At 45.8% G+C, this 21,924-nt stretch overlaps 1 protein-coding gene across 1 annotated transcript; it reads right to left on the bottom strand.

Moving 5' to 3' along the window:
- Positions 1–1,601: 1,601 nt before the first annotated feature.
- POGK (pogo transposable element derived with KRAB domain) lies at positions 1,602–20,716 on the bottom strand. Its single transcript, XM_077156780.1, has 7 exons — positions 20,686–20,716; positions 17,563–17,982; positions 15,974–16,107; positions 8,929–9,055; positions 8,093–8,191; positions 5,268–6,752; positions 1,602–3,475 (listed from the first exon to the last, which is right to left on the bottom strand). The coding sequence occupies exons 1-6, from the start codon at positions 20,714–20,716 to the stop codon at positions 5,281–5,283; spliced, it is 2,283 nt and encodes a 760-aa protein (XP_077012895.1). The 3' UTR covers positions 1,602–3,475; positions 5,268–5,280.
- Positions 20,717–21,924: the final 1,208 nt, after the last annotated feature.

The raw sequence follows: 21,924 nt of genomic DNA, 5'->3' as shown, positions 1-21,924 counted from the left end.
TGTTAATTTTTTTAACTAATAAATTTAAAACAAAAAAATATATATACTAAACAGTGGAAGTGAAAAAAAAAGATCTCGGCAGGGACTTTTCAAAAGAATGTAATAGATGAGAAAGATTAAAAATCAGGTTCCAATTAAGGTATGGCATTACTGCTTGTAATGTGTAGATTAAGACTAAAAATAAGAAATAACTTATTTTCAGTATGTGGTGTAAGTAGAATTTTAGGTGAGATAATATTGAAAAGTTTTAGGGTTTGGAAAAATTTGAACCAATATTCAGTTGAATATAGTTCAATTTGAACTACCTGAACACCTAGACCCAGGAGGCTATCTGTTAGATTTCCTGAGTTGTGCAGACGGAGAAGCATCCAGAAGCATCCAGGAGCCTCAATCTTGTCCTGCTGCCCAGTGCAATGGCAGGTTTCCTAGGGGTTTGTACAGCACAGAGGAAACTCCAAAGGAAAATCCTTATAACTGTAGGACCTGGCCTGAATCCCTCCAGTCGCCCACCCTGGGAGGCTTAGTTGGAACACAGGACCAGAGGACTTCTTTTGCCTCGTGTAAACTTGCCATGCCAGTTTTCCTCAGGGAATCATTTTCTAAAGTGGGAAGATGGGGTTGAAGGCAGGGCAGATGGGTAGAAAGGGCGTAAGACTGAAGGACTTTCAAGAGAGCCCCTGAAAGAGACAAACTTCCCTGTTTCTCCCACCAAATGCTGGCTCTAACTCCACACCATTACCAACTGCTGAACTCTGAATGCAACCTCGTCTATAATTAGGCCCTTAAGAAATCTTGAGTGAATGAAGTATCACTCAAGAAACATCATTTAGAAAAATTGATTGATTGAGAAAAAAAGCAGTTGGAAATCAGTTAATTTCAGATTTAGAATAAAGCTTATTTTTCTTACAGGAACTTCAGTAATGGCATCTTTTAACTACAGGCCTATCACTACAAAACCAGGTTTCATCAAGGGCTTACTTGACCAGGCAATGAAGGCTGCCTTAGTACACATTCTAACACCTAACAACAAATCTTTCTTTTCCTTCCCTTTGCCTGAAGTAATTCGGATGTTCCTGATAGATTTCAAAAATTGTCTCCTAGATGATCGTTTCTACCTTGACCATAAATGCCTGTGTCTTAGCATGTCTTTGATTCATACCAAAATGCCTCCAGGATATACAGTAAGGTTTCAGATGCTTGATTTAAGGTGTTAGACTTAGTGTGGCTGATGAATTGGTTCAACATTTAATTCTGATGGATTAAAAGGGAGAAATAAACGTCTAGATTATTCTTTAGACTACTACTCATTTGATTTAGTCTGTGGGCATGGTGAACTGTCCAACAAACTAATTTTACTAAAAATGTACACAATAAAAGGGTATACAGATTTATCCTGCTTTCATTTTAAAATTTATGAGCATGTTTTCCCTCATTTTAAGTTAAGGTTACTTTATGGATTTCTTTCATGTGACTTTGTAACAGACCACCTGAGAGCACCCAAAACATAAGAGTCTGACATTAGTACCAAACTGGATGAGAATAAAATGTAGACAACAGCTTGAAAAGGGACACTTGTCAATGCCAACAGGTAAATAATAAATAAAACCAACATAGCCTATTTCTTTATTATCAAAGTTTATTGTTGGGATCAGTTTCTATCTACTGGGGGTACAACTACATCTCAGTGTGTGCTATAGTAACTCTAGGGTAATAGCCAGTCTGCAAAACAGTTGTACTGGGGCTCTGTTAGGCATAGATCGTAGATCAGTGGAAGAATGAGCCCAGAGAAAAATTGCCAGGGGAGCCATTACTCTAGGAAAGTTCCAGTGCTATGCAACCTGTAAGGCATCATCAGCTGATGAGACTGAAGGAGTTGTTGGTGCAATGAAACAGGAGTTAAACCCATTTTCTACTCTTCTCAGCAAAATAACTATGGACCCAATGCAGGAATATTAAATTCAAAGTCTTGAAAAAAACTTGATGCTCCCAAAACAAATAATACAGGACATAAAGAGGAAAGGGCCAGGAACTAGGTCAGTGGAGGATAAATTAAGGAGAATTGGAGTGAACGGGAACTTCTGCAATGGAGAGTAGCTGGTTTAGATGCTATCTGAGATAACAGAATATAGCACAAATAGAGGCAAATAAGAATTCAAATACTGAAAGTTATTCAGACACTAGAAGTTAAGTGAACAGGAATTCAGAGACCAGATGTTAAGTGAAATTTCCTCCCTTGGGGAAAAACTGGTTTAAAAATTTAGAAAGGTAAATTACTAACAGGGAAATGAGTACCTGAGTAGAAATTAGGTGTTTTAAGATGCCAAGAATAGTTTATGATACACAGGTGATCTGAGTCTACGAAGGAGCAGTGGTTATGGCAGCTTGTTATCCAGACTTGATATTGGAATGACATTTCTAGCAATGGCTTTGTCTATCAGGTTCTGGCATGTTTTGTAGCACAGAGAGCTTTGAAGGAATGTTTTCGTAACATTTGACTTATGTGGGAATGCAAATTACTGTAGTGTAAAAATTCAAAAGACCCCCTCAATCTATTCCTGCAGAGTAGGAGATGTTAAGACATCCTGGAATAACTGTGGCTAAAGGTCTAAGCCCTCCCACCACCCTTGTGATAAAAATATTAGAGAAAGTTACAAAACAAGTATCAGATGAGTCAATGGGTCTTGTACCACGTAGACAGCAGATAATTTATGGTGACTTCTGCAGGCAGCCTGAGACACAGAAGAGCTTGTATACTCAATACTGCCCTATCATTAAATATAATAATAACGAAAAAAAAAATAGGGCCATTAAATAAGACCCTAGAAGTCTAGCTGCCAACCAGATTGGGAAGATAAATAAAACAGCATAGTTTAACCTGTATCTTCCACACTAACCCAGTTTGTCTATAAAAAGCTATCTGCTGGCACCAGGCCAGTATGTCTTAATTTTGCTGTTATCATTAGTATCTCATTTTTCCTAGAGAGGAAACATGTAAGTACAAGGTGTACGTAAGTGGCACGGCATTTCTACAAAGCCTTCTCTGCATTCTGACCTGTGTTGGGACAGTCCTATTTGGGCATATGTTTTCAAAGGCAGAATAAAACATTTACTTTAGATTTTCTCCGTAGAAAGGACAATGTTAGGGCTGTGCCCCTAAGAGTATTGTTGATGCTGAGCAAACGCTCTCATTTTCAGGAAATACTTTTGTTCATTCATATTTACAGGGTTCTTTTGATGGACACATGGTATAATCTCCACAACAAGAAATGGGGCAGAAGCAGTTTCTTTTCTAATCATGTCTCTGATGACTGTCCAAAACTTTTATGACACCTCATGGACCGTAGAAGGGGGTGGGCTGTCCCAGGAAAGGACGTACAGACTGCTGTCCAAAGCACCACGGCCTTCTCCTGCTGTTCTCTGTGGAATCTTCTTGAGGATTTTCATCCCCAAACTGTTTCCATCACAGTTTCATTTGCTGGAAAACCAAGAGAATCTAAGTGTGAATTAATCCTTAGATTTTGGATGCCTTATAACTTTTAGAAAAAACAATTCCATCACCATCTAATGTCAGGCTACCAAACAGATGAGAAGGGGAGGTTTTATGTCCATCTCTCCATCTGAATCTCTGGGCCACCACAAACTCCTATCTACGTCTATCACTTCCTCAGCTCCAACAAGGGCACTTGCAAAGAACTGACAGTCAAGAAGAGAAAAGGCTCATGACTGATAGCAGATGAAAGTGCCATCCATGCCTGTCTAGGAGTCCACATCTTTCCCTTTCTTCTCTGGTCAGTTTTTTATCAGGCACCCAGGCGGGAAATAACTTAGAAAATTATAAATACACGAAAGCATCATCTAGCAAGGACAGGGTAAAAGCAAAAGGTAAAATGAGGAGAAGCTCAACTGTAATTTAAAGTTTGATATCCAATGGAAGCAATATAATAGCCAACAGAAAAGGGAGGCTAAATTCAAGGGGTGAAAGAATGGGGGACATAAGAAAAGAAATTTCTACATTCAAAATGTGATTTTGAATATAGTAGCAAGAACTTCTTGCTCTGCTGTAATTCTAGAGATCTCAGAATTACAACGGGGTTCAGTGATGAGAATCTGATTGGATAGAGAAAGGGACACACAAATCACTCCTCACACAGATGTACTTAATACCTTTAAGGAAGGAGGGGAGGAGGAAAAGAAATAGCAAGGAATGCCTTCTTCCTTCACATCAAACACTGTTTGATGGAACAAATTAACCAGTTAAAGAAGTGAAAATAAGAGGGTAAAGTGAGTTGTTTGGTCTTTCAGCAAGTTTTCCCTATAGTGTGTGGTCGTTTTCCTTTCAAGGTGGGGTAAGGGTGAGGTGTCAAGCAAACGGTCTCTTCTCCAGGAAATACTTTCGTTCATTTGTTCTACCAATTATTTCAATTGTGTCGGCTTTGGTGGCACCTCAATCCTCATTTCTTTTTGAAGCTGCTCCCCTTCTATACTCAACCCTTGAAATCCCAGGCCTGCTGTCCTTGGCCCTCAAACTTCACTTACTGTAGTCCTAGATATGCACCCAATTTTACTTTCTCTTTTTGGTGCAAAGATGTCTGTCTCTCTTCAGACATCTGCTGACTATAAGAAATTATTGTAATTGTCCACTCTATGTGGAAATCACTGTGAGAATAAAATGTGTTATATCATTTTTGAATGTCCTAGGGACTGTTTTTATTTTCCTGATAAGGATTCTGTACAGTACCCCAGGACTGAGATCCTGAGGCCTAGAAGATACCTCACTGAAGGCACATTTAGTGCTCTCCCCATGCTGCTGTCCTACTAGGGCCAGTGAAAGCAAGTACTGCTGTTCCCAAGGTATCAGGTACACTTAGTGGTCCTATACTTTCGACACAATTCATAAGGGTCAGAAAAAACTTGGCTTTTTAGACAAAACTTTCTGTTAAAAGAGCAATGTCAGATTATGCTCCTTTAGGCCCAAATATTTCATTATGAGCATAACAAGCTCTCAGGTTAAATATTCAGGCGGCTCCCTCTGTGTTCATTTTAGTTATTATATACATACTTCTGGGTCTATGCTGCAGAGCAAAACACTTCCAAAGTAAATCAAGCAATGCAAGTTCCCCTTAAAGGAGAAAATGTTGAGGGTCTGTTATTTACACTGCTGCACTGCAGGTTTTAGGAGAACGAGAAAAGAATGAAGGCGAGAAACCCTTTGTAGGACACAATGTATCAATGAGTAGAGGTACTGAGCAGGTATTTCCATGGATTACCTGAACTTCTCCTTCAGTGGCTCTCAGTCACGCTTTCAGTGTCACATTCTTTCGGGGGCTCCCCTCCTCCTGGCAGTTCACTCTCGATTTCCCACAGGACGTCGTCTTCATCTTCCAAGTTGCTGGAGATGTGGCACTTCTTGAACCCCTGGACGATGGACTCACTTGAGATGCTATTCCAGGCGACCATGACCCATTCCAGAAAGAGGCCAAGGGGGGGCTTCTTGGCATTCCCAGTTGGGCTCAGTGCCAGGTTCCCGGCCAAAAGCCAGTCGGAGTACTGGGCCCGCACGCTGTCATTCAGCGGCTTATAGACCACCACATCCAACACCTGAAGCTGCGAGGTCAGGCCCCCGGGGATGATAACCATGTCCGTGTTCATGCTCTCCATGGAGCTCTTCACAGAGTCAGTGGCGTGGCCCCGGAAGCCGTTGAGGATCAGCATCCCTCGCTGCCTGGGCACCGCACCAGTCCTCCGGCGCCACACCACCTCCAACCAGTCCTGCATCAGGTCCTCGGTCATCCACCCGTACCGGTGGCAGCGGATTTCCATCCCGCTGGGGAACTTCCCAGGGGGGATGTACGTGCCCCGCAAAATGATGTACGGAGGTAATTTCCTCCCATCGGCCAAGACGCCAAGCATGGCTGTGATTTTCAGTTTCTCCCTGCCTGGTGTCTTGACCAAGACGGGCTTCTCCCCTTGGTTGTCAACAGTCACCCGAGAGGGCACCTCTAAACAAATGGGAGTCTCGTCTGCATTCCCCATCTGAGCCACCTCATAGTCATGCGCCCTCCGCAGAGCCAGCACGCTCTGCTGGTAAGTGACGAGCTTCTCGGTCAGGTCTTCAGGCAGGTGCTGGGGCACAGGTACTTTATGCCTCAAAGACAGGTCATACCTTCTCATCATTCTTCGACACCAACCCAAGCTTGCTTTGAACCCTTTCTCTGGAATGTTCATTTCCTGGGCAATTTCAAGAGCTTTCAGTTGCATCGCCTCCCTGGTAATTGGGTCCCCTTTGGCCTGCATGTACCTGACATATTCGGCCACGCGCTGGTCCACCAGAGCAAACCTCCCATTCTTTGGGCCTCGGAATGCCCGCCGCATGGCATGGGCATTCTGGAGCTGCGGCTTCACTTTGCGCCAGTCTCGGACATTTTTCTCCAATACTCCAAACTGCTTGGCAGCCTGGCAGTTGTTGGTGCTCTCGGCGTATTCTACCACCATTAACTTAAACCCTGCGTCATAGCTGCGGCGCATCCCCCGGCTGAACTGAAACTTCCCAGCTATATCATCGGCCGAGAGGTCATACCCGGGGAAGCCCATGGCCATGTAGAAGGGGTACCCCTCGCTCCACTCAGGCAGCTCTGTGATGTCCCGAGGCAGGCGGAGGCCAAAGCTGTCAAGATGCTGAGGCTGCGGAAACTGGGAGGTGACAGTCATTGGGCCTACCCAATCTGGAGGTTTCACATCAGATTCTTCAATTTCTAGGAGACAGAAGAGCAAACATAACGGCAGTAAGCAAAATGACTTGCAGTTATTTCCTGATCTGGGGGCCCAAATCCATTGAAGTCCTTAATCTGAGATTCATCAAAAGTAGTAATTTTAATAACAGGTAACATCTCCTAACAACTTATACAATTTATACACATTACCACATTTAATTCTCACACTAACTGTGAGTATCATTATTCCTTCTTTGAAAGGGAAGATGAAAGTGGTAGAGCTGGGAACTGAACACAGGGACCAGGCTTGGCCCAACTAATAATTTGGGGACCGTGTTTAGATCAAAAGAATTTTTATGTGGATGAGAAACCAAATATTACCCACACTACCATATACTATCCTGAGATTTGGAGGCATCAAGAGCTATGGAATCATATCCCCTAAACCTAGAAAGTCTACAGAAAAACCATAATTAGCAAAGTTAGGCAGTTTTAAGGCAGAAAACTGGTCTTGTACACCCATGTTAGAACCAGATTTCTGTGTGCGTTTGTATTTGGAAGGTGGTGACAGAAACTGAATATGATTTGGGGAAACTACCATCAAAACTAAGATGCTATCAAGCGTAAGAAATACTGTATGTGCCAAAGAAAATGTCCATAATTAAAACTGTGACATGTCAACAATTTTAAGAGGTATTTTCAATTTCAGAAATGGGGAAACATGCCTTAGAATCAATAAAGTATGGCATTTACAACTTTCCTACAGGGTGCACAGGTGGGGTTCAGTGGTAGAATGCTCACCTTTCGTGCAGGAGACCCAGGTTCGAATCCTGGACCATGCACCCCTTTCCCCCAAAAAAACCTTTCCTACAGAGGGACGGCAAATGAAATCATTCTGCCTAGAAGCTATGCTATGTTTCTATAAATACTCCCCACTAACCATTTTTTTTACAGAGGACTACGTGCTTCTCATGCATATTTGTTCAAACGTATATGGAGCTATTACTACTTTTTTCTATACAGTATGGAATGAAGAGGAAGTCAGGTTACTAACTTAAGCTATTCCTTAGTTTGCAGAGACGTACGGCACACTCTCGGAAGGTGAGCTAGACCCAGGGCTTTCCTTCCTCTGCAATGGCTGCACATCAAGTCTTAATACCCAGCTTACAGATGAAGAAATGGGAGGCTCGTGGGGAAAGGTAGCTAAGGTGAGATGGTCAGCACTAGAAGAAGGGAGACCTTCAAACTCCAAAGCCCATAATCTCTCTGCCTGTTCACTGTGCCTCCCTCTTCAGTAGCCCACAAAATGTGCATGAAAACCTAACATCCCGCTGCCTAAAGCTCCCATCTGGGTGGACGCTGAGTCGGTTCCACTGTGTTACCTGCGATGGCTCCTCCCTGGAGCTGCCACTCATCACAGTTCTGAGACTCCTCCTCCCCTTCCAGCCGAGTGATCATGTCTGGCTTAGGGAATGGGAATTCTGTTTTTAGGAAATAAAACAGACACAGGCTATGTGTTACTGTCCTGGAGCACCGCCAAAGCAAGCCCTTTATGAACTCCTCCCTCCCCGTGACAACCACATCCTCTCAATATGGGGATTTGTGAAAAATAAGGGGAAAGGGCCAGGGATACTGAAAAGAAAAAGCAGGTTATGTCCAAGGGTGTTTATGGCTCTCTGCTAAGGAGCGCTGGCACTAACAACAGAAAGAATTGCACTTGGCAGGGAAGTGGATGTGGTGGCAGATCTAATGAACATTTTGGTACCTGTAGGAACAAACTGGGGAATCCCTCTAAACGCAGACATTCTGGCAGCATGGATGAAACCAACTTGAGGGGAGTGAGGATTCTTTGTGGCCATGTCCCCAAGCTGCTGAGGCTGACATAACAGTGAGGCCTGCCGTCCCTCCTAAGGAGCGTGTGAACCACGGGCCCGGATCTATGGTGACAGTTCCTAGGATATGGTTTTTGTGTTTTGTTTTGTTTTTTTAACGTGAATGTGGTTCTGAGCAGTGGCAAACGTTGCTGAGTAGAAAAGATACAATATTGTACCCTGCTCAAATAAAAAAAAAAAGAGAGAGATGAAATGTGAACAAGGCATTGAGGGAACAGAGCCCAAGTTCAGGAGAGAAGAATGTTTGGGAATACCAGAGAACAGAGACATGAAAACAATTCTCGGGATGCAGAGCTTCCAGGAGACAAAGGAAAACAGAGTTTTACCCAGGGACAGGACAGTCTCGTAATTCATCCTCATGACTTCCCGGTAGAGGGCCTTTTGGTGCTCCGTCAAAACTTCCCACTCCTCATCGGAGAAATAGATGGCCACCTCATCAAACAGAGCCGGGACCTGGAACAGCGAACAGGCCTTTGTCACCGACGAACAGGCACACGCAAACAGACTCACAGACGCGGCGGGACCCTAGCGACAACCTGGCGCCCTCTTCATCCTACAGGTAAGGAAGGGGCCTCGGCCAGGTGGTCCGCCCATGTTCTCGCACAAAGCACAGACACAACAAGGACAAGGACACAGGTCTCCCGTCACCTGGCTGAGGTCTAACTCGACCACAGCGGGCTGCCACCCTCTCAGTTCACAGTAAGGAGAGCCCTTGGGAAGAAACTTCCTTACCTCAGACCCGCAGGGCGGAGGGGCCCTGGCATCACCTCCTCCTCACACTGAAAGAGCCCCCGGCCTCCCTCCAGAAACTGATCAAACTGCAGTCAATGCAACACACAATGAAAGTTTCCCCACCAACACGCTCATCCCGACCTGGTCCACCCCCCAGTTCAAAGGCCCTCTGGGGGACTGGCTTGGTTTGTAAATTCAAACAGGATTACTGGTCTCCATGGGATCTTGGTGGTTTTCCTAGGCACTATTCTCCATTTCCAGGGGCACTACCCTCAGTGTTCAAATTGGGATCTAGAGTTGCCCGGGGGGAGATAGTGAGAGAAGGCCCTACGTGGCCTTTCTAATCCACAAGGGCACAAGAAGGAGAGAAGGGCTAAGTAGAGCTTACATTTGTGTCATATTTGCTTTGATGTCTAAACGTGACCAGCAGGAAGCCCCAAGGCTGTCCCATTCCATGCAGGGAATACTGCTCTTTCCCCTCCCCTCACTTTCTGCAGACCTCCCCAGTGGAAGGGGGCTCCTCAGTAGCTACAGGCAGCCAACCCACTCCCACCAACTTCCTCCTGTTTATTCAACTCTTCTTTTTAAGGCACTTTATTTTTTTAAAGCAGTTTTAAGTTTACAGAAAAATTGTGCAGAAAGTACTGAGTTCCCATATACTCCCTCCCTCTCCCCATCTCAGTTTCTATTATTACCATCTTCCATTAGACATTACTTTCAGCTGAAGCCCACGGCTTGCAATTGAGTTCACACCTAGTTTCGGATAGTTCTATGGCTTTTGACAAATGTGTAATATCACGTATCCACCATTACAGTATCATACAGAATAGTTTTGCTGCCCTAAAAATACCCTATGCTCCAACTACTCATGCCTCATGCACACTCGCCCCCATCTCTGGCAGCCACTCATCTTTCTACTATCTCTATAGTTTTGCATTTTCTAGAATGTCATATAGTTGGAACAGACTGCCTTCTTTGACCTAAGCAACATGCATTCAAGGCTCCTCCATTTCTTTGGTAGCCTGATAGTTAATCTTTTTTTTTACAATGGCTTATCCATCGTATCGATGTGCAATGGTTTATTTTTCCATTCATTTACTGAAGGACATCTTGGTTGCTTCCAACTTTTTGGCCATTTTGAATAAAGCTGCTAAAAACCTTTATGTTTGTTTTTTCCTCTGTTGGTCAGCAGAAACCTTACTCCGAAGCTCATCACATTTAGTGGTAAGAAATCACTGAGCAACTCGTTCCAGGCTGGTTATTTTCTATTTCCACTTTCAAAGCTAGCCCCCAAACTGAATCCAGGGTGTGGGTGATGACAGTTATGTTATTCCTGAGCTTAGAAAATGAGCCTGTGTCTACACAGCCTGCAGTGCCTCTTCAGGTGTCGGGCTATCACTTATTTAGATAAAGGGGCCTTTTCCCCTTCACTGAATTCCTCACACTCCCCTCTTACATTTAGGGGACACTCATTTGGGCAGGCCTTGTAACTGCTTTATTTATTTCTCCAAACAACCCTGAGGAGGAATAAGGATATGCCCATTTGATCAAGAAGGAAGCGGGCGCAGAGAGGTTGTTTCTAGTCCCATGTCACACAGCCAATAAATAGCAGGACTGAGACTGGACCTAACACTGTCTGAATCGAAGGCTCCAGCCCTTACATGGAGTGCAAACTGGCTTCCCTGGGTGACCAATCCTCAACTGCCCCCAGCTCCATGCTCCAGCTACACTCAACTGCTTGCAATTTCCTGAATGAACCATGCTCTGACATTTCTGCATACTTCTCCCTGTCTCAGAGGTTCTTCCCACCCTTTGCCTGGCTAACACTGGCCCGTCCACCAAAACTCAGCTCCTTTTCCCCCAGGAAGCAGGCCTTGTCCTGGACCATGTCTACCTCCACACCCCATGACGACCTGGGTCAAACACTCCAGTGGCACTTATCACATCTCTTTATTCTTTTTCTGCTCATTTGTTCTGCTTCCTCCACTAGAAAATAACCTTGTAGAGGGCAGAACTAACACTTACTTAGTTTTGTTTACTTGCATCTGGGATACTTCCTGTAGAAAGCTGTCACTTAATAAAATTAAGTTTCTGAATAAACCACCTAAGCACATAATCTCTAGAATTCCCTTTTCTTGTTCCATTTGGAACAGTTTCAACTAACCATGAAATTTTATCAGTCACAAAACCAGGCCTACTCTTTGGAGTAAGAATGGATAAGAAATCTTAAGTGTAAATGTTAGGTGGTAAAACTGAATTTGTCTCTATCTTTCCTCAAACTTCATCAACCTGGAAAGCCAGTCAGCCCTGGAATTTTCCACCCCACCTCCTTTCCCAATTCACAGGCTTTTAAACAACTCTCCCTTTGGCCTTGTCTCTCCCTAGAAAGTTCCAGAACTAGGCCATACCTATTTATAGCCCCTCTCCCTTTGCTGATAAAACTAGATATAACCATCATTTCTATCAATACGTTGCAGGGTAACTCAACCTGGCTCCAGTAAAAATATCAGGAGCCCTGAAGTTGTGAGAAGGCAGGAGGCTGGTGCAGGATTCAGCCCCTCACATTTATGACTGAGCTACAGCAGGACTTCAGACAAGCCCACATTATGCTCCAGAACACACAGCGCTCTAAGTGCAGTGCCTTAGAAATTGTCCTCACAGCAACCCTCTGTGTGAACTGACCAAGCCCTCAGCCAGGCCCTGCTGCCCAGGCCTCTTCCCGCTCCACAGAGGCCTTTTATCTAGCTGAGCAGAGCAGAAGGTAAACAGGGCCAGCCCTGGGAAAACTGAGGAGTTGGCCAGCCCGTGTTCAAACCTACTCTTTCTTGGCCTCGCAGGTAGGCACCTCAGTCCCTGCTCTTCTCCCCTTTCCTCAGCAGATCAAAGAAATCTGACAGGTGTTTGTCCTTTAGTGTTGCACTGCCTCACTCTGCCCAGGAAGTTGGCATTCCAGCACTTATCTCAAAGGGCAACTATCACAGATTGCTTACATGTGACATGGCTTCACCAACGCTTCAGAATCACCCAGCGAGGAAGGCAGGGACCTCGGAGAAAGCCTGCAGCGCTGGAGTGCCTCCTATGTGCAGGCACCGTGGAATGCCCTCTCCCTTGCACATGTCAATTTATTATCTCACTGAATCCTTCAAATCCAGTCATGTGCAAAGTCGCTTGGGAGATGGGAGAAAAGACATGGAACTATTAAGCTTTCCCACCTGGGAAACCCGTGTCACTGTCTCAAACACTAGGGACCCTCAAGTCAATAGGCCAAGCCCCTGATCGTGAGTTGTGCTCTTACGAAACTTATTTCTGTAGCAGAGAAGCTAAGCCTACCTACAGTTATGCCTAAGATCCAGAAAACCTCTCACTGCTCAGATGTGGCCTCTCTCTAAGTCCAACTCAGCAAGGAAAATCAGTACCTTCCCCACTATGTAGCACCTGACATCCAGGGGTGAAAGTCTCCCTGGCAGCGTGGGACATGACTCCCAGGAATAAGCCTGGCCCTGGCACGGTGGGATCAGCAATGCCTGCCTGACCAAATGAGGGAAGAGAATTGTAACAAAATAAGGTATTAGAGGCTGACAGAGTTCAAATAGAGTCAAGAGGCTATTTTGGAGGCTACTGTTATTCAAGCTTTGGCTAGATATTGCTGTTTACCATGATTTGTCAAACCCCAACCAAAACCACTCCTGCCAATCCCAAAGAACACCTAGGGCTCTATCTGAGATTCTACAGAAGTTCCATGTATTATGATTACTTTCCAGAAACCTACAACCTTCAGAAGGGTTCCTAGGCCTGGTAAGTCCTGAAACCCACAGGGGCCAGTCTCTCTAAGAATATCAACTCATTCTATCCCCTTATCCCATATTATCAACACCTCTTTACAACAGCAAAAAGTTAGAATGCACATAGTTCAAACACCCCTGAAGAATGGGAGAAGGATCAAAGGAGAAGGAGGAGTTATAACAGAGGAGTTAAAATTTAACAAATGAGTATGACTACTGAATCATTATACTGATATTTCTTTCAGTCACCAGGGTCTTGGAGCAGCTAGAAGGAAAAGTCTAAAATTTGGAACTGTAACCCATACAAAACTCTGAAATCTGTTCTGTAACTTCTTGTTACAATGTATTTTGAAATGCATTGCTTTTTTTGCATATATGTTATATTTCAAAATAAAAAAATGGAAGGAGAAACAAGTAAGGAAAATAACACATAAAAAAAAATCTAGGCATATGGTGATTATTGCCCCACTTTTATGGATAAGAAAACAGAGTGGCTAAGTAACTTGCCCAAAGTCACAGAGCTAGGTCTGGCTCCAAAGCCTGTGCTCTCTCACCAGGCCACTTAGACCTTAGTGTGATGGCTATGGAGAACCTCAGGCTTCCTGTAGAGAGATGAGCTGTTGGGGTTATCCTTCAGAACTACTAAGAACTATCCCACCCCTCAGCACAGCCTATTACGAACTACTCTGGCCCTGGCTCACAGTCTGGCCTACTCCCACCTATTTCCTTCTACCCGTGTGCATTGTAGGTTCCAGTGACATGCACTGTTCCTAATTCTGTAAACAAGTTTAATTCACCAGTGCTTCTGCTTTTGCTGTCCTCTCTGCCTGGAATGCAAACTCCTTCCCTTCCCTTGGGCTATTCCACTCATGACTAAAGACTCAATCTGAAGTATAGCCTTCTTTTTCCTATTTGAAATTGTATTTCTATTTCAATTCTTCTATGGAATTTTATTTAATAGATAGCATGATTCTTAAGTTGGCCTTTACTGATCTCAATTCTCTACAGTCAAAATACATATTTTAAAAATCAAGTCTTTTCTTCCCCTGGTTTAATGCTCTATAGATGGGTTTCTCAACCTCAGTGCTGCTGAAATCTTGGGCAGCACCATTCTTTGTTGTAGGGCCTGTCCTGTGCATTGCAAGATGTTCAGTAGCATCCCTGCCCTCCACCCTCTAGACGCCAACAGGATCCCTCTCTGCCTCCCAAATCCTGCCAACCATAAACACCTCCACATATTGCCAACTGGCCCCTGGGGGCAAAATCACCTTCGGGTGAGAACACTGCTCTAGCCTAGGTCCATGCTAGCCTTCTCCAGGAATCTTTGCCAGCTCTCCAGCCTGAGCGAGGACTCCCTCCTCTTAGCTGCCAACACATCCTGAACCACCACTGCACTTTGCACACTGTGCTGTTAATTATCTGTCTACTTCCCTGTTTTCTACAAGAGGCTAGGAACTCCACGAAGGGAAGGATCTTGTCTTAGCAACACCTAGCACTGTGTTCAGTAGCTGCTGCTTCTATAGTAACAACAGTAACAGCATGCCCAGAATCTCCAGCCCCACCAAGCAGCCAGCCACCTGCCCCCAGCCCCTCTGGTTGCTTCTTGTCCAGCCCAGGGCGGTCTTCATTCTTCTTACTGTCCCAACACACTCGGACGTCCACTTTACTGAATGAGTTTTCTAAGGAGCTCTACTCCATCTAATTATACTAAACTGCATGGCCAACTTAGTCTCAGAGTGTAGGGTTTCTACTACCTTGAGGTCTCACTGGAGACTACCTGGGACTGACTTCTTTCCTCCAAGGCCTCTTTGGCTAAGGGGGTCAGAACAGGGGAGGGGGACAGAGGGAGCAAGGAGATAGAGCAGCCTCCACAGCGAGAGCAGCAAACCCAGAGCCCTGTGTTGTTTTTAAACTGAGGTTTAATATACACACAGCAAAATGCACTACTTTTAAGGGTATGGCTCAGAAGGTTTACTTTTAATAACAAATGCCACTGCAGTATATCCTTGGGGTGAAACAGATACTCTCTCTGCATCTTAGTTCCCTTACCTGGGAGGGGGTCCGAATGATTTGGAAATACCATGATCCTATGAATACGGACTTCTCTTTAGAAACAAAGGACTTTAGATATACTGACACTGTTTATAAACAGTGCAAAATTAAGTAGAGAAAAGGAAGGTCAATTTGACGCTTATTTTAAATGTTTATCATTCAGTGCCATCAAGTCCAGTAATGATGGTGAATAACTGTACTGTAACTATAAGTGTCTACTGCATTTCCTTTCTTTTTTCTTTTAAATAAGTTTACTTTAATTCTATCACACTCTTTTCTTTGGATCTGCTAAATCTCCATATCCCAGCTGCCTACCTTTCCCAATCTCTCATCCAGGCCCAGCTGGAAATGCAGCTCTCCCTTGTGAATTATTAATAGGAGGTGCTCACTCAGAACCAACTAGCCCAGCCTCACAAAGCTTTCCTGGTAGCAGCTGAACACCCCAAGTCTCATTTAAAATGGTTCCCTTCACACATGCAGTCAGTCTGCTAATGGTCACTTGGTGCCTACAGTTCCCGGCATTGGGTGAGATGCAGGAGACACAGAAATGAACCACAGAAACGAACCACAGAAACCAGGTCTCAGCTTCTTGGACTTCTAATCTAATGATTAAAAGCTACATGGCTGGAGGGACTATTCTCATAACTAGCTCTTTCCATTCTTTGCGCTGCCTTTTAAAGCCATAGGACTGTTTTCTCAGCAATGCAAACACACCGGGCTGGGCTATTTTTACTTCCCATGTCTGCCCAAGGAGGAGACTGCCAGGCTCGCTCCTCACCTGCGCGGTGGCCCACGTCTCACTTACCCATCCTCCCTCGGAGCAGATTCGCACTTTCTGCATATCCGTGTGCCCATCCTCCAGCTCCCGGCTCTGAATCTCTTCCTCCTCTTCCTCTTCTTTCAGGGTCAAATTGAGAGGGAAGGGTGTGGACTCCATCTCTGCAAGGAAGATTCAGATCAGAAAATCTGGGTGTTAGCACGACCTATTCAAAGCCTGGGGTGGGGGGAACGCAGCTGCACACAGCCCGCATTTGCCCCACGCCCAGTGCAGGCTGCAAGGGCAGACAGGGAGTCGTGGCCAGAAGGGCATCAGGGACAGCAGCAGGAAGCAGAGGGTGACATATTTGAGTATGATAAGAAGAGGGGTGGTGGGCAGATAGTGTATCTAGCCGCCTTCAAATATTTACAAAGCTGTGAAAGAGAAACCAGACTGGTTCTGTACAGACCCAAAGGGAAGTACTGAGGCCCATGGGTAAACATGCGCAGAAGTGGTAAAACAGTGCATTAAAAGGAGGAACTTTCGCACAGCCTCTATCATCCAAACCTGGAGTTTGTGGCCAGGCAGCAGGGTTGACTTCCTATCAGTGAAGGTGTTTGAACCCAGACTGGACTTTGTTGTTACCAGACACAGTTGAGCATAGCGAGGGTGGCTGGCTCAGAATAACCATCACCTGGATTTTCCAGAATGGTTCTGATTCCAATGTCCTAACTATGAACCGGCTCTGAAAAGAGTCATTCTGCCTTAAAAGCCTTTCTAAGCCTGTGTCAGTGGCGCAAAGTCAGGTGTGCCTGGACACCCAACAGAGTGCAGAAATCTGCTGATGGCCAGCCCCTGAGACCCACCACGACCGTGAAAGGACACCTTGCCTCTTGGGCCCCAAATTCTCTTTTAGCTAAGCTTGCGGGTCAATACAAAGGGCCGCGCTCGAGCCCTCTAGGGGCGCGGGTAATTCCTAGGTGATGAGTGAGTGTGCACCTTGTGGGCCGCATTTTCGGGGGGCGTCCAAAGAAAACGTCCCTTTGGAGTTCAGTCTGTTTCTTTCATATTTCCCAGAAACGACGGAACGCTGCAGGCACGGGTCTGGGGCGGGCGGGGCAGGCTTCAGACATCCCGGAGCTGTGGCCCCAACTTGGCCGCGGCCTCCTGCGCCGGCTCCGGGCCAGGAGATGGCAGAGGGTGACGCGCCGCGGCCAAGGTGCCGGCGGAGAGGTGCCCGCAGCGAGGGCCGCCGCCCGCCCACCCGTCCGCTCCCCGGCGCCCCGCCCGCCGCCGCCACCGCGCCCCGGGGCGCGCCTGGATTTCTCCAGCCATCTTGCCCCATTTCCCTTTCTCCACGGCCCGGCGCCGGAGCGCTCCCGCTTCCCCCGCCCGGCTCGGCCCGCCTCCCCAGCCAGGCCCCCTCCCGGCCCCCAGCGCACCTGCGGGCGGCGAGAGCCGGCGCTGCCTCCCTCCCCCGGCGGACCCGCAACAAAGGCGGCGGCCACAGCGGCCGCAGCTGCAGCCTCGGCGCCCCCGCCCCCGCCGCGGCCCAAGGCCCAGGGGAGGGGCCACGCCGCCCCCGCCCCGCCCCCGGCCCCGGCCCTCCGGGCCGCGCGCCGCCCGCGCGCACTCACCGAGCCCGCACGAGCGGCCAGGGCCGCGGGGTGGGGGCTCCGAGGACTCCGGCCCGGCTGTCAGCGCGCCATCCTTTCCGCCTCTCCAGCTTCCCGTGCGCACGGCCCCCCGGGAGGCAGCGAGGGAGGACACGTGGTGGGAGGAGGGAGGGTCCGGCCGGGAGCTGAGGGTGTTGGGAGGCGAGGGGAGGAGCGCGGCTGATGTCAGCAGGCCTCGGCGGCGCCGGGGTCGGCCCCGGCGCGAGCTCCCGAGCCTTCCTCCCGGTGTGGCTTCCGGCCGGTCCGCGCGGCGCCTTCTCCCCGGCGTGCGAGGCGTGCGCTCGCTGGCCTCTGGGGATGCAGCGCACACGTCGGTAGCCGTGCCTTCTGCCCTCTGCCGCTGGCTCCAGTGCAGCCCGCCTCGGATGCACCGGCTGACCTCTGCGTGGATGAAGCCGGATAAAGCCCGGATTTATTTTTGGGCTGAGTTTAACGTGGGCTTGCATATCCATGTGCTCATTAGCATTCACCGTTGGTTTGCACTTGTTTGGCTGACCAATCAAGGCACTCTCGCCTCGCTTCGAGGAATGTTAGGAAGATAACAGGTCCAGCAAGGGGGTGGGGGTGGGCGGTGGCAGAGGGTAGGGGGATGACGAAGGACCCAGGATGTTTTGCAGAATGCTCCTATCCTGGCAGGCATATGTTCAGAAGTTCGTTCGTAATATACATAAAGAAGGAATTTAAGGATTTGTGTGGTTCCTGGTAAAGCTTGATACAAACTTTTCTTGCAACTTAGGCTCTCACAGCTTTATAGACTGATTCATGAATCAGGTGGCGTCCCATTCAGAAAGAAAGAAGCTGCAGGCAGGGGCTGGAAAGGAGAAGCTCATTTAGTGCGAATGTAAAAGCCAATGAAGAGTTGTTTGAATTGGCTGACATTAAATTCCCATTTTATATAGGGGAATGTCTTACGTGGTGCAGAGCAGGTGATTGCTTAGGGATGAGAAAGTTAGCTGGGATAACTGATTGGCTGTATATAACTCTGGTTTTCTGGGCAAGTTGTGTTAGGGGACAAAGGCAGTGGATTCTTTGGCCCGATGCGCTCAAAAGACCAATTCCTGAGACACTGGAGTTTTTTTGTTTGTTTGTTTTTGGGTGCATGGTCCTTTTCAGAATTGAACCTGGGTCTCCTGCATGGGAAGTGAGCATTCTACCACTGAACTACCCGTGCACCAGACACTGGAGTTTTAAGTCCTTTTTTTTTTTTTTCCGTGGGAATGGAGCAGGGCCTCTGGTATAGCAGGCGAGAATTCTGCCACTAAGCCACCGTTGCCCACCACCTGGAGTTTTAAATAGAGAAAAAGTTTATTACTAGATGTGTATCAGCCCCAAATGAGTCTCCCTGAGTTTAGGTGGTTCAAGGTTTTTGTGGATTTTAGCAAGGGACAATGTAGTCATTACAATTACAAATAGTATGTTCTAAGCAGGAGAGGTGGTGTTACCATTTCAATAGGAAAAAGCTGAAAGGTGGGGAGGCCGGGTTACCATTTCAATACTAAAGGTGTAAGCTGAAAGGTCAGGAAGCTGCTAATCTTTTCAATAGCCAAGTCTAATTGATACAATTTACAAATGTGAGGGACTGGAACTAGTTATAAGGCTGACTTCAAATTCTTCATTAGCAGTAGGGCCTTTGGCCTACAAATTACTTTAAGAAAATGACCAGATAAAGGGATTAACAATCACAGAGGCACAAGATAAGGGCTTTTACAATTATTTCAGATGTCATGGCAGCTGAATTATAGTTTTGGGGACAGGTATTCCCCTCTGTCTATTCCAATATACCAGAAAGCAAAAAGGAGTATTTATATAATGATTCCAGTAATCAGAATCATTGCTCAAATCCTAATTTCTCCATTACAGTTGGGCATTTACAAGAAATAAAACTAGTTTAGGGTTTGGGTTTTGTTAATGTGGAACTTAGCCTGGGCACCCCCATTTTGGGCCTACTAAATTTTATTTATCAGTTTCAAGATTGTAATCCCATGGACGAGCTAAGTGTATAAAAGGATCTTTTTTTCTCAAAGATATTCAAGCGAGCTGCTTGCTTGTATTATGGACAAGACAACAGAAGTGAGTGGAGAAGCCCTGAAGCTTTTCTCACTCTAGATAAAGTTTTCTTGGTTTGGATTTTTGTTGGAAATTTTCAGACTTTTCCTGAGACCTGGGTATTTGCTGGGAAAGATCTCTCCCTCCAACTTTTGCAGTCAATGAACAGGAAGCATTCCTGTTTATTTAGATCTGAATTTTACTTCCTCTGCCTTGAAGAGGCCACTGTGGGGCTGCACTCCTAATAGATAAAATACGGTGTAACCAGCACGTGTTTGAAATGTAATCAAAGCTGACAACCCAAGGCCAGAGAAAGTTTAGTGGATGGATGGAGATTATTCAAATATTGGGAGAGAGGAAGTGTTAGGATTTTTCGTTTGCTTTTAGTGGACAGTTCTTTTTATGTGTAAAATTAGTATGTGTAGAGCAGGAGTGAGGCTGTAGTTCAAGCTGATTGGTGTTCCCATTTTAACCTTTCTGAATAAAGGGCAGGTTCAAATGGAAAAGGGAAGAGGGTGGCAGCTAGGGGAAACAGGGTCATGGTTATGCAGGGTTCTCTGCCTGCATATAACAACCAATTTATGACACCAGGGTTTTAAAGAAAGAAGGAGTTAATTGCAGTCTGAAGCCAAGAAATCAGATGGCCTTTGGGCCTAAAATCTGTCTTTCTGAGTCTAAGGAATTTAAGGTTTTTATGGATTCAAACAAGGGGAAACAAAGTTGTTACCATTATAATAACAAGTATAAATGATTATAATTTGCAGTTGAGTGGGTTTTAGTAATTTCAGGTATTTCTTTTGGCTATTCTACAATATACTAGAAAGTATGAAAAAGATATTTATATAATGATTCATCATAATTATTTGTTAAATCTTTATTGGTTACAATTGCACTTCAAGTTACGACAAAAAATTAATACTGATTATGAGGTGACCAAAAAGGAACGTTATGTTAGGGTTCTAGTCACTGAGTGCCCTAGGGTTCCCATGCAACTTTGGTTAGGTGTCCCTGGAAAGAGACTAGTCAATTGTGACTCACTTGGATTCTTGGCTTTGAACCTATGCTTCATGGCCTCAATTATTATGGGACCCACTTTATTTTTTTATATCTCCATAATTGTGAACAAGACTTAATCTAGGAACAAAGTGTCAGTTTAGGCACAATACACTGCAGACACTTTCATGTTTGTTTAAGTGGTTGTGTTAGTTAGGGTTCTCTGGAGCAACAGAATCAACAGGGAACACTTGCAAATATAAAATTTATAAAAGTGCCTCATGTGACCACAGGAACACAGAGTCCAAAATCCACAGGGCAGGCTATGAACCCGACGATCCCGATGGAGGGTTTGGACGAACTCCACGGGAGAGGCTCGCCGGCCGAAGCACGAAGAGCCTGTCTCTTCTGAATCCTCCTTAAAAGGCTTCCTGTGATTAGATTAAGCATCACTCATTGCAGAAGACACTCCCCGTTGGCTGATTACAAATGGAATCAGCTGTGGATGCAGCTGACGTGATCATGATCTAATTCTATGAAATGTCCTCATTGCAACAGACAGGCCAGCGCTTGCTCAATCAGACAAACAGGTACCACCACTCGGCCAAGTTCACGCATGAACCTGACCATGACAGTGGTTTTGGTAAATCGTTTCAGCCTCTGTTTCCTCATTTGTACAAAGGGTAATTGAACCAGATATCATCCAACCCTCCCCTCAGCTCTACTATTCAGTGACACCATTCTCCATAAGACCGTCTTCATCTGACTGTTAATGGCAGAAGCAAATCTTTGAGGCAGTACATGGCTTTGGTAAGTTGGTAGGATGAATTTCTTGTAGTATGTACTGGACAAAGGCCATGGATTCTTTTGTCCCATGCACTCAATTCTTGAGACACTGGGATTTCAAAGAGAGGAAAAGTTTATTACTAGGCAGGTGGTAGGACAGCAGATGGCCTAATGGCCCAAAATCTGTCTCTCTGAACTGCAGTAATTCTGGTAATTTTATTAGAAAAAAGATGGGCAGGGTTTAGGATAATGAGCACAGTGGCCCCCATGATGTAATTAGAGGTGATCTGATTATTGAGCATGTACAGATCGATTACATGCTTAGTCACCGAATGTATGAAAGAAAATGGCAGAATGAGGTATAGGTGTAAGTTATAGTCTGAGCTACTACACATGTCCGGAGGGCCCACTTTGGTTAAATCTAGTCTTGGTCATCAAGGTGACTTTGGACTTGGGGTAGGTTAGTTCTGGGCCAACCCAAGACCTTTCATTAATAAA

This window comes from Tamandua tetradactyla, chromosome 4 (assembly GCF_023851605.1).
Source record: "Tamandua tetradactyla isolate mTamTet1 chromosome 4, mTamTet1.pri, whole genome shotgun sequence".
NCBI classification, from domain to species: Eukaryota; Metazoa; Chordata; class Mammalia; order Pilosa; family Myrmecophagidae; genus Tamandua; species Tamandua tetradactyla.
This window is presented reverse-complemented; position numbering and strand designations above follow the sequence as displayed.